The sequence below is a fragment of the Pseudophryne corroboree genome, chromosome 6 (genome assembly GCF_028390025.1).
Source record: "Pseudophryne corroboree isolate aPseCor3 chromosome 6, aPseCor3.hap2, whole genome shotgun sequence".
In the NCBI taxonomy this organism is placed as follows: domain Eukaryota; kingdom Metazoa; phylum Chordata; class Amphibia; order Anura; family Myobatrachidae; genus Pseudophryne; species Pseudophryne corroboree.
In genome coordinates, this window is record NC_086449.1 from 106,255,105 (window position 1) to 106,267,968 (window position 12,864).

Genomic DNA, 12,864 nt, shown 5'->3' on the forward strand with positions numbered 1-12,864 from the left:
TGGCCAGGCCCCCACAATTGGCTGCTCCCCCACTCGGGCACTGGGGACCGTCTGATGTTTCCATGGCCCTGTACAGTTTATAGTGTGTTCGTACAGAGCAGCAATTCAGTTATGTGCATACAAGCCTATTAGCAGGTGTATCTTTTAAACCAGCTACAGGATAGGTGCAAATGCACAAGTTGCAGCTGCATCTCAAAATGTGCATGGCACTAAGGTCCTGATTCATGTCTGGATGGAGTTGCACCCCTGTAAGAAAGCAGCTGTGCAATTCCGCGGTCATTAAAAAATTCAAATGCCGCAGGAGGCGTCTGTAGCAGATGGATGTCTCCTGCATGTATTTGTGAGATCAGAGTGCTGCGTCTGAGGATGCAGCCTCAGATCACTATCGATCGCGATTCCAGGTGGTCTCATGCACCGCCCAGCCTGCAGAGGCTGAAGCTCTCTCAGGCTGAGATCGGATCCGGACTCCCGGGTCCAGGAAGTGTTTTGAAGAATGGTGCCAGACGACGCCCACCAAACACCGCAGCATGTCATTCATGTTGAAACTCATGGGGGGCTGCGAGCGATATCGCAAGACCCGTTCTGCTTACGCGCAGACCCCCCACACATCGTATTTGTACTCAAGCCATCAGGTTTGTGTAAAAATATTAATCAGGCCGTAAATACAGAGTTTGGGCAGAATTTTTTGGGGGAGTAATGTAAACTCATATTGCCTCACACTGTGCACCAGCCCCAGAAGGAGAAGAATATTCCAGGGGACACCTTGAACTTTGTGAGGACTCTCATCTCTCTCTGATGAAGTGCGTTGGAAAGATCTTTCATTGCAAATAATGCGGCTTGAAATAGTCTTTCCTTATTATGGTGGAATAACTATGGCTTTTAGAATTGGCATCTTTAACACGAAACTGAAACCTTTTTAGATAAAATAAAGATCTAGGAGAACTGAATCATTTTACTTTGGAGAGGAAGGCTCCAGCCATTTGTAAATGAAAATGGAAAGAGACATATGACGTGAAGATTGCTCAGGTCATACATCCGCCCCCTTACTTCCTTTTAGTTTACAAAGGAGAATAGCAGGTAACCAGACATGTTTCCACTTATCCAGTATCAGAAGTCTGACTATGGAAAACAAGTGTGTTAAAGATCATGAAAAACTATTGTCTCAGGAAAATGGGAAAAGCTCCCTTTTCAAAGGTCAGATTTCATTTTTAAATAAATGAATAGAAATTCTAATGAAAGTATGGCGCTTACATATGTAGTAATAGTTTCTGTTTGCGATCAGGGGTGTAACATTAGCGCTGGCAGCTCATGCGGCTGCTACCAGGCCCAGGGGCACAAGGGGTCACAGGGCGAATTGTTTGTGAGAAGAGCTAATATGACCCTTTCCAACATAAGGGCTAAACTGCTGAGGGTTGCTCCCTGATGATGCTGACCCTAACCAATGTTCATCTACCAGGAACTTGGAGCTACCTGAGGGAAAACAGCATACAGTACAAGTGTCGTCTAGGCTAATAACACATAGGTGCACATCACTAGGGTGCATGTCTGCTTACAGCTCACCCGCTGGGTGCGCTGCACGGAGTAAACTCCCATCATTCTCTGGGGTTTCTGGACTGCCTGACTGGGCCTTTGTTTTCTGGTGTCAATGGTTGGTGAAATAAAGGCTCTTCATAATTTTGCTACAGGGCCTTGTAGTCGCTAGTTATGCTCCCGCTTGTCATCTACACCTTCGGACAGTAGTTTCCAAAATGGGTGCCGTGGGCACTTGCAGGGATGCCACAGGCTGGTGGGCCAGGACCAACCCAAATTATTTCTGGTTAAGGTCATAGGCAAAGCCAATGCTAGTGGCTGCTAACCATATACATGTGGGAAACCGAAGCACAACCCTGTCACCCCCACATAACGGACCCTAAGGGTGACTGGTGAGCACAATATCCCTAATTTAATAGTCTTTGCTAAATGTCTCAAAAAGAAACTTTTGTCGCAGGGGAAAAATGTTTTTGTACTCTAAGGTGCTGTGATTCAAGAAAGTTTGGGAACCACTGGTTTAGGAGAAAGTAATAATTACTAATTCCAGCAGGAAAGGAACATTAGTAATTTTACTATGTATAATACTGGTTACATTGTTACAAAGACAGTAATATGAGAAAATGTATAGCAATAATACAGTCTGCACTTTCATTTATATTATGCCAGGAAACAGATGGAGCAGAATTTGTTATCTGGAAAAGGTGTAACTAGATGCAGGATTAAGGGGGTTGTTAGCAGACCAAAAAAGTTAGCAATTGGGCAAAACCATGTGTACTGCAAGTGGAGCAGATATAACATGTGCAGAGAGCGTTATGGTGCCCATACACTTGTGCGATGAAATCGCGCCTGAACTGCCAAAGTAATTACCATGCGATCATGCGATAGATCGAGGCCGCTCCCAGCAGGTGCCTATAGCGCATCGCAGTGCGATGCAATAAATATTAAGTGCAGCACATACTATCATGAGATGCGATAATCGAGCGGCGTGCCCGCGCATCGCGCCGCATGGTACCTTAAATGTGCATACAATCCTTCGATTACTCTCACAGATGCGGTCGAAATCGAAGGATTTTATGCCATATCTCGCAAGTGTACGGGCTACATTAGATTTGGGTGTGGTGAGTTCAAACTGAAATCTAAATTGCAGTGTAAAAATAAAGCAGCCAGTATTTACCCTGCACAGAAACAATACAACCCACCCAAATCTATCGCTCTCTGCACATGTTATATCTGCCCCACCTGCAGTGTACGTGGTTTTGCCCAATTGCTAACTTTTTTTGTTTGCTAACAACTCTGAATAACCCCCTAAGTGTGAATTTGTAATATACTGCGTGATCAAAACTGTCATGTATGGCGGGCTGTTATAGAGGACACACAAGGTTACTCCATATGTGCTACACCTTGCCTTACTGTGGATGAGGGGAAAACACACTGCAAGGCTTACACTCAGCAATGGTGAACCCATGACATTTATGTCTGGATGAATGTAAGAGCAGAAGTGCCCGGCACCGAGGGAGGTCACACACACATTACAGCAGGAGACCACAATGACGCCACTCAAAACTACATCATGCTTGCCTACCTGACCCTCTCCATGAGGGACAAAATGCTCTGTTCATGGACTTTCCTGGTAATGTATGATCGCCATCACCTGTGGTGAGCTAGTTAATTGATAAGAAAGGTGTTTCACCACAGGTGATGGCAATCATACATTACCAGGAAAGTCCAGGAACAGAGCATTTTGTCCCTCATGGAGAGAGTCAGGTAGGCAAGTATGAACTACATACCTCCCAACATGACACTCTCCAGGAGGGGCAGAATGCTCTGTTCCTGGACTTCCCTCTTATTTAATGATTGCCATCACCTGTGGTGAAACACCTTTCTTATCAAATAACTAGATCACAGGTTCTCAAACTCGGTCCTCAGGACCCCACACGGTGCATATTTTGCAGGTCTCCTCACAGAATCACAAGTGACAATTAGCTCCACCTGTGGACCTTTTAAAATGTGTCTGTGAGTAATTAATACACCTGTGCACCTGCTAGGTCACCTGCAAAACATGCACTGTGTGGGGTCCTGAGGACCGAGTTTGAGAACCACTGAACTAGATCATCATACATTAAGAGGGCAGTCCAGGAACAGAGCATGTTGTCCCTCCTGGAGAGGGTCATGTTGGCAGGTATGAAACTATATCCCCACTATGACGCACATAACACAGCAGTAATGATACAGCTGTGAGGAACACGTTTATGGCAACATGAAGCGCAAGATAGCTGGTGGGATGCTGTAATGCTAACAAGGTTCCAATGATGATGAGAGCAATGGGTTTCTGTGGAGAGTATGGATGAGCACTACATGACAGGCCAGCGACAGTGTATCCTTATGGGGCGGGAGTTACCTCCTCTCTGAAGAGAGTGAGCACTGCGGCTTGTTCATACAGATAGATGGCATCCAGGGGACTCGGACTCCCAGCCCCCACACTCAGTGAGCTTCTCTGCAGAGACAGAAAACCCCTCGTTCACTATCCGTCATCATCACTGCACCCAATGCACCAAGGGCTACAGGCCAAGTGCCACACAAGCTGCGGCAGTATGTCTGAGATGGACATAAGGATTCAGCAGTAACATGGACAGCCAAACTGTACACGCCCCACTCTGCTGCATGTGGAGGTGTCACGGAGGTGCGTAGGACTCCTAATCTTCTATACTTGCGTGTGCTCCACTCCAGGACATGTGCAGAGGGAAACCAAACTATATACGTCTGTGAAAAACATACATGATCTGACAGCCTGCCATTACACGCACCACAAAAGAAGAAATCTCTATTGTGACGTTAGATGATTCACTGGAATTTAATAGACAAAACCAGAAGGTATATAAGGAGAAAAAACATAAGAGACAGACTGAGGCTGTTGTGAATGTCATATATAGCGGAGTGATCTGAACCTCAAAAGAACAGTGATTATTAATTTCTATTAGTACAGACCTTACTACTATTAGCAGCCCCAGAATTCCGCTACATGGCAGTATCACCCAGACACTGATAAGTACAGTCTCCTAATGACCTTCAAGGGATCATCCTTTTTAAATGCGTCCCAGCTACACTGCGTTAATCTTCTAATCTGCTATAAACTGCTATCCTAAGCAACAAACAGTATATATACAGTCAGGCAACGTGTCTGTCACCAGGGCCCTGCAATTACACCTGTGGGGAAAGTAATGTATGTATGTATGTGGACATATAGTCTGGCAACGTGTCTATCACCAGGGCCCTGCAATCACACCTGCAGGGAAAGTAATGTATGTATGTATGTATGTATGTATGTATGCATACATATAGTCCGGCAACGTGTCTGTCACCAGGGCCCTGCAATCACACCTGCGAGGAAAGTAATTTACGTATGTGTATATTAGTGATGTGCACCGGACATTTTTCGGGTTTTGGTTTTGGATTCGGTTCCGCGGCCGTGTTTTGGATTCGGACGCGTTTTGGCAAAACCTCACCGAAATTTTTTTGTCGGATTCGGGTGTGTTTTGGATTCAGGTGTTTTTTACAAAAAACCCTAAAAAACAGCTTAAATCATAGAATTTGGGGGTCATTTTGATCCCATAGTTTTATTAACCTCAATAACCATAATTTCCACTCATTTCCAGTCTATTCTGAACACCTCACACTATTATTTTTAGTCCTAAAATTTGCACCGAGGTCGCTGGATGGCTAAGCTAAGCGACACAAGTGGCCGACACAAACACCTGGCCCATCTAGGAGTGGCACTGCGGTGTCAGGCAGGATGGCACTTCAAAAAAATAGTCCCCAAACAGCAGATGATGCAAAGAAAAAAAGAGGCACACCAAGGTCGCTGTGTGACTAAGCTAAGCGACACAAGTGGCCGACACAAACACCTGGCCCATCTAGGAGTGGCACTGCAGTGTCAGGCAGGATGGCACTTCAAAAAAATAGTCCCCAAACAGCACATGATGCAAAGAAAAAGAGGCGCACCACAGGTATAGAATGTAGATGGATAGTATACTTAATGACGACACAGAGGTAGGTTCAGCAGTGGCCTTCCGTACCGTACTGCTATTATATATAGTATACTGGTGGTCACTGTGTCAGCAAACTGCAAAACTAAAATGCACCACAGGTATAGAATGTAGATGGATAGTATACTTAATGACGACACAGAGGTAGGTACAGCAGCGGCCTTCCGTACCGTACTGCTATTATATATAGTATACTGGTGGTCACTGTGTCAGCAAACTGCAAAACTAAAATGCACCACAGGTATAGAATGTAGATGGATAGTATACTTAATGACGACACAGAGGTAGGTACAGCAGTGGCCTACTGTACCGTAATGCTATATATTATATACTGGTGGTCACTGGTCAGCAAAACTCTGCACTGTACTCCTCCTATATAATATTATACTGGTGGTCCCCAGTGCCCACAATACAATAAAGCAGCACACTGAGCACAGATATGGAGTGTTTTTCAGGCAGACAACGTATACTGGTGGTCACTGTCAGCAAAACTCTGCACTGTACTCCTGCTATATAATACAGCTGCTCCCCAGTCCCCACAATTAAGCAGTGTGAGCACAGATATATATGCAGCACACTGAGCACAGATATGGAGCGTTTTTTTCAGGCAGAGAACGGATAACTGGTGGTCACTGATCAGCAAAACTCTGCACTGTACTCCTCCTATATACAGCTGCTCCCCAGCCCTCCCCACAATTAAGCAATAGTGCACAGCACAATCAAGTTCAACAATAACGGAGAGGACGCCAGCCACGTCCTCTCCCTAACATTTCCAATGCACGAGTGAAAATGGCGACGACGCGCGGCTGCTTATATAGAATCCGAATCTCGCGAGAATCAGACAGCGGGATGATGACGTTCGGGCGCGCTCGGGTTACCCAAGCCATACGGGAGAATCCGAGTATGCCTCGGACCCGTGTAAAATGGGTGAAGTTCGGGGGGGGTTCGGTTTCCGAGAAACCGAACCCGCTCATCACTAGTGTATATATAGTCCGGCAACGTGTGTTACAAGGGCCCTGCAGTCACACCTGCAGGAAAAGTAATATATGTGTGTATGTATGTATGTATGTATGTATGTATGTATGTATGTATGTATGTATGTATGTATGTATGTATATATATAGTCCTGCAACGTGTCTGTCACCAGGGCCCTGCAGTCACACCTGCAGTGAAAGTAATATATGTATGTATGTATGTATGTATGTATGCATACATATAGTCCGGCAACGTGTCTGTCAGCAGGGCCCTGCAATCACACCTGCAGGGAAAGTAATGTATGTATGTGTACATATCGTCCGGCAACGTGTCTGTTACAAGGGCCCTGCAGTCACACCTGCAGGGAAAGTAATGTATGTATGTGTACATATAGTCCGGCAACGTGTCTGTCACCAGGGCCCTGCAATCACACCTGCAGGGAAAGTAATATATGTATGTATGTATGTATGTAGTCCGGCAACGTGTCTGTTACAAGGGCCCTGCAGTCACACCTGCAGGGAAAGTAATGTATGTATGTATGTATGTATGTATGTATACATATAGTCCGGCAACATGTCTGTCACCAGGGCCCTGCAGTCACACCTGCGGGGAAAGTAATGTATGTATGTGTACATATAGGGGGTAATTCCAAGTTGATCGCAGAAGGATTTTTTTTAGCAGTTGGGCAAAACCATGTGCACTGCAGGGGAGGCAGATATAAAATGTGCAGAAAGAGTTAGATTTGGGTGGGTTATTTTGTTTCTGTGCAGGGTAAATACTGGCTGCTTTATTTTTACACTGCAAATTAGATTGCAGATTGAACACACCACACCCAAATCTAACTCTCTCTGCACATGTTAAATCGGTCTCCCCTGCAGTGCACATGGTTTTGCCCAATTGCTAACAAACTTGCTGCTGCGATCAACTCAGAATTACCCCCACAGTCCGGCAACGTGTCTGTCACAAGGGCCCTGCAGTCACACCTGCAGGGAAAGTAATGCATGTATGTATGTATGTATGTATGTATGTATGTATGTATGTATGTATGCATACATATAGTCCGGCAACGTGTCTGTCAACAGGGCCCTGCAATCACACCTGCGGGGAAAGCAATGTACGTATGTGTATATATAGTCCGGCAACGTGTCTGTCACAAGGGCCCTGCAGTCACACCTGCAGGGAAAGTAATGTATGTATGTATGTATGTATGTATGTATGTATACATATAGTCCGGCAACGTGTCTGTCACAAGGGCCCTGCAGTCACACCAGCAGGGAAAGTAATGTATGTATGTATGTATGTATGTATGTATGTATGTATGTATGTATGTATACATATAGTCCGGCAACGTGTCTGTCACCAGGGCCCTGCAATCACACCTGCGGGGAAAGCAATGTACGTATGTGTATATATAGTCCGGCAACGTGTCTGTCACAAGGGCCCTGCAATCACACCTGCGGGGAAAGCAATGTACGTATGTGTATATATAGTCCGGCAAAGTGTCGGTCACAAGGGCCCTGCAGTCACACCTGCAGGGAAAGTAATGAATGTATGTATGTATGTATGTATGTATGTATGTATGTATGCATATAGTCCGGCAACGTGTCTGTTACAAGGGCCCTGCAGTCACACCTGCGGGGAAAGCAATGTGTGTATTTAAATAAAGACTTCTGTAGTAATGGCAAGCGGAGACTTTAGTTCCTGGTACGTTTAGTGTACTGTCGTCCTGCACAAACAGAAAAGCTCCCCATCATTACTCACTTGTATTCAGCATTCTGGTTACTGCACAATGGCCCTCATTCCGAGTTGTTCGCTCGCTAGCTACTTTTAGCAGAAATGCAAAGGCAAAGCCGCCGCCCTCTGGGAATGTATCTTAGCATAGCAGAATTGCTAACGAAAGATTAGCAATTCTGCTATTCAGTATTTCCTTGCAGTTTCTGAGTAGCTCCAGACCTACTCCTAGATTGCGATCACCTCAGTCCGTTTAGTTCCTGGTTTGACGTCACAAACACGCCTAGTGTCCGGCCAGCCACTCCTCCGTTTTTACCTGGCACGCCTGCGTTTTTTAGCACTCTCCCTGAAAACGTCCAGTTTCCGCCCAGAAACACCCACTTCCTGTCAATCACACTACGATCAGCAGAGCGATTGAAAAGCTTTGTTCACCCATTAATAAAATAAGAATTTACTTACCGATAATTCTATTTCTCGGAGTCTGTAGTGGATGCTGGGGTTCCTGAAAGGACCATGGGGAATAGCGGCTCCGCAGGAGACAGGGCACAAAAAGTAAAGCTTTACGATCAGGTGGTGTGTACTGGCTCCTCCCCCTATGACCCTCCTCCAAGCCTCAGTTAGGTACTGTGCCCGGACGAGCGTACACAATAAGGAAGGATTTATGAATCCCGGGTAAGACTCATACCAGCCACACCAATCACACCGTACAACCTGTGATCTAAACCCAGTTAACAGTATGATAACAGCGGAGCCTCTGAAAAGATGGCTCACAACAATAATAACCCGATTTTTGTAACTATGTACAAGTAATGCAGATAATCCGCACTTGGGATGGGCGCCCAGCATCCACTACGGACTCCGAGAAATAGAATTATCGGTAAGTAAATTCTTATTTTCTCTATCGTCCTAGTGGATGCTGGGGTTCCTGAAAGGACCATGGGGATTATACCAAAGCTCCCAAACGGGCGGGAGAGTGCGGATGACTCTGCAGCACCGAATGAGAGAACTCCAGGTCCTCCTTAGCCAGGGTATCAAATTTGTAGAATTTTACAAACGTGTTCTCCCCCGACCACGTAGCCGCTCGGCAGAGTTGTAATGCCGAGACCCCTCGGGCAGCCGCCCAAGAAGAACCCACCTTCCTTGTGGAGTGGGCTTTTACCGATTTTGGCTGTGGCAGGCCTGCCACAGAATGTGCAAGCTGAATCGTACTACAAATCCAGCGAGCAATAGTCTGCTTAGACGCAGGAGCGCCCAACTTGTTGGGAGCATATAGTATAAACAGCGAGTCAGATTTCCTGACTCCAGCTGTCCTTGAAATGTATATTTTTAAAGCTCTGACAACGTCCAACAACTTGGAGTCCTCCAAGTCGCTTGTAGCCGCAGGCACTACAATAGGTTGGTTCAGATGAAATGCTGACACCACCTTAGGGAGAAAATGCGGACGAGTCCGCAGTTCTGCCCTGTCCGAATGGAAAATCAGATATGGGCTTTTGTAAGATAAAGCTGCCAGTTCTGACACTCTCCTGGCCGAAGCCAGGGCTAGTAGCATGGTCACTTTCCATGTGAGATATTTCAAATCCACAGTTTTTAGTGGTTCAAACCAATGAGATTTGAGAAAGTCCAAAACAACATTGAGATCCCACGGTGCCACTGGAGGCACCACAGGGGGCTGTATATGCAGCACTCCCTTAACAAAAGTCTGGACTTCAGGAACTGAAGCCAATTCTTTTTGGAAGAAAATCGACAGGGCCGAAATTTGAACCTTAATAGATCCCAATTTGAGACCCATAGACAATCCTGATTGCAGGAAATGTAGGAATCGACCCAGTTGAAATTCCTCCGTCGGAGCACTCCGATCCTCGCACCACGCAACATATTTTCGCCAAATGCGGTGATAATGTTGCGCGGTTACTTCCTTCCTTGCTTTAATCAAAGTAGGAATGACTTCTTCCGGCATGCCTTTTTCCTTTAGGATCCGGCGTTCAACCGCCATGCCGTCAAACGCAGCCGCGGTAAGTCTTGAAACAGACAGGGACCCTGCTGAAGCAAGTCCCTTCTCAGAGGTAGAGGCCACGGATCTTCCGTGATCATCTCTTGAAGTTCCGGGTACCAAGTCCTTCTTGGCCAATCCGGAACCACTAGTATCGTTCTTACGCCTCTTTGCCGTATAATTCTCAATACTTTTGGTATGAGAGGCAGAGGAGGAAACACATACACCGACTGGTACACCCAAGGCGTTACCAGCGCGTCCACAGCTATTGCCTGCGGATCTCTTGACCTGGCGCAATACCTGTCCAGTTTTTTGTTGAGGCGAGACGCCATCATGTCCACCATTGGTCTTTCCCAACGGGTTACCAGCATGTGGAAAACTTCTGGATGAAGTCCCCACTCTCCCGGGTGAAGGTCGTGTCTGCTGAGGAAGTCTGCTTCCCAGTTGTCCACTCCCGGGATGAACACTGCTGACAGTGCTATCACATGATTCTCTGCCCAGCGAAGAATCCTTGCAGCTTCTGCCATTGCACTCCTGCTTCTTGTGCCGCCCTGTCTGTTCACATGGGCGACTGCCGTGATGTTGTCCGACTGGATCAACACCGGTTTTCCTTGAAGCAGAGGTTCTGCCTGGCTTAGAGCATTGTAGATTGCTCTTAGTTCCAGAATGTTTATGTGAAGAGACGTTTCCAGGCTCGACCACACGCCCTGGAAGTTTCTTCCTTGTGTGACTGCTCCCCAGCCTCTCAGGCTGGCGTCCGTGGTCACCAGGATCCAATCCTGTATGCCGAATCTGCGGCCCTCCAATAGATGAGCACTCTGCAACCACCACAGAAGAGATACCCTTGTCCTTGGAGACAGGGTTATCCGCTGGTGCATCTGAAGATGCGATCCTGACCATTTGTCCAACAGATCCCTCTGGAAGATTCTTGCGTGGAATCTGCCGAATGGAATTGAAGCCACCATTTTTCCCAGGACTCTTGTGCATTGATGTACAGACACCTTTCCTGGTTTTAGGAGGTTCCTGACAAGCTCGGATAACTCCTTGGCTTTTTCCTCCGGGAGAAAAACCTTTTTCTGAACCGTGTCCAGAATCATCCCTAGGAACAGCAGACGTGTTGTCGGAATTAACTGGGATTTTGGAATATTCAGAATCCACCCGTGCTGTTTTAGCACTTCTTGAGACAGTGCTAATCCCATCTCTAGCTGTTCTCTGGACCTTGCCCTTATTAGGAGATCGTCCAAGTATGGGATAATTAATACGCCTTTTTTTCGAAGAAGAATCATCATCTCGGCCATTACCTTGGTAAAGACCCGAGGTGCCGTGGACAATCCGAACGGCAGCGTCTGAAACTGATAGTGACAGTTCTGTACGACGAACCTGAGGTACCCCTGTGTGAGGGGTAAATTGGAACGTGGAGATACGCATCCTTGATGTCCAAGGATACCATAAAGTCCCCTTCTTCCAGGTTCGCTATCACTGCTCTGAGTGACTCCATCTTGAACTTGAACTTCTTTATGTACAGGTTCAAGGATTTCAGATTTAGAATAGGTCTTACCGAGCCATCCGGCTTCGGTACCACAAATAGAGTGGAATAATACCCCTTTCCTTGTTGTAAAAGGGGTACCTTGACTATCACCTGCTGAGAGTACAGCTTGTGAATGGCTTCCAAGACCGTCACCCTGTCGGAGGGGGACGTTGGTAAAGCAGACTTCAGGAAACGGCGAGGTGGATCCGTCTCTAGTTCCAACCTGTACCCCTGAGATATTATCTGCAGGATCCAGGGATCTACCTGCGAGTGAGCCCACTGCGCGCTGAAATTCTTGAGACGACCCCCCACCGCCCCCGAGTCCGCTTGAGAAGCCCCAGCGTCATGCTGAGGCTTTTGTAGAAGCGGGGGAGGGCTTCTGTTCCTGGGAAGGAGCTGCCTGTTGCTGTCTCTTCCCCCTTCCTCTGACTCGTGGCAGATATGAATATCCCTTTGCTCTCTTGTTTTTAAAGGAACGAAAGGGCTGCGGTTGAAAAGTCGGTGTCTTTTTCTGTTGGGGAGTGACTTGAGGTAAAAAGGTGGATTTCCCGGCTGTAGCCGTGGCCACCAAATCCGATAGACCGACACCAAATAACTCCTCCCCTTTATACGGCAAAACTTCCATATGCCGTTTTGAGTCCGCATCGCCTGACCACTGTCGCGTCCATAAACTTCTTCTGGCCGAAATGGACATAGCACTTACCCGTGATGCCAGTGTGCAGATATCCCTCTGTGCATCACGCATATAAAGAAATGCATCCTTTATTTGCTCTAAAGACAGTAAAACATTGTCCCTATCCAGGGTATCAATATTTTCAATCAGGGACTCTGACCAAGCTACCCCAGCACTGCACATCCAGGCAGTCGCTATAGCTGGTCGTAGTATAACACCTGCATGTGTGTATATACTTTTTTGGATATTTTCCATCCTCCTATCTGCTGGATCTTTAAGTGCGGCCGTCTCAGGAGAGGGTAACGCCACTTGTTTTGATAAGCGTGTGAGCGCCTTGTCCACCCTAGGAGGTGTTTCCCAGCGCGCCCTAACCTCTGGCGGGAAAGGGTATAAA

The 12,864-nt window shown here is 46.7% G+C and overlaps 1 protein-coding gene across 4 annotated transcripts in view; it reads right to left on the minus strand.

Annotated features, from left to right (window-relative positions):
• Positions 1 to 12,864, minus strand: part of TACC1 (transforming acidic coiled-coil containing protein 1) — a 270,095-nt gene that overhangs the window by 13,850 nt on the left and 243,381 nt on the right. For 2 of the 4 annotated variants that reach the window (XM_063931611.1, XM_063931610.1), the window contains exon 7: positions 3,929 to 4,024. The exons of the other annotated variants lie outside the window; for them this stretch is intronic. In XM_063931611.1, the coding sequence (XP_063787681.1) occupies positions 3,929 to 4,024 (96 nt within the window). The remainder of the gene's footprint in view (positions 1 to 3,928; positions 4,025 to 12,864) is intronic. 4 annotated transcript variants of the gene reach the window in all.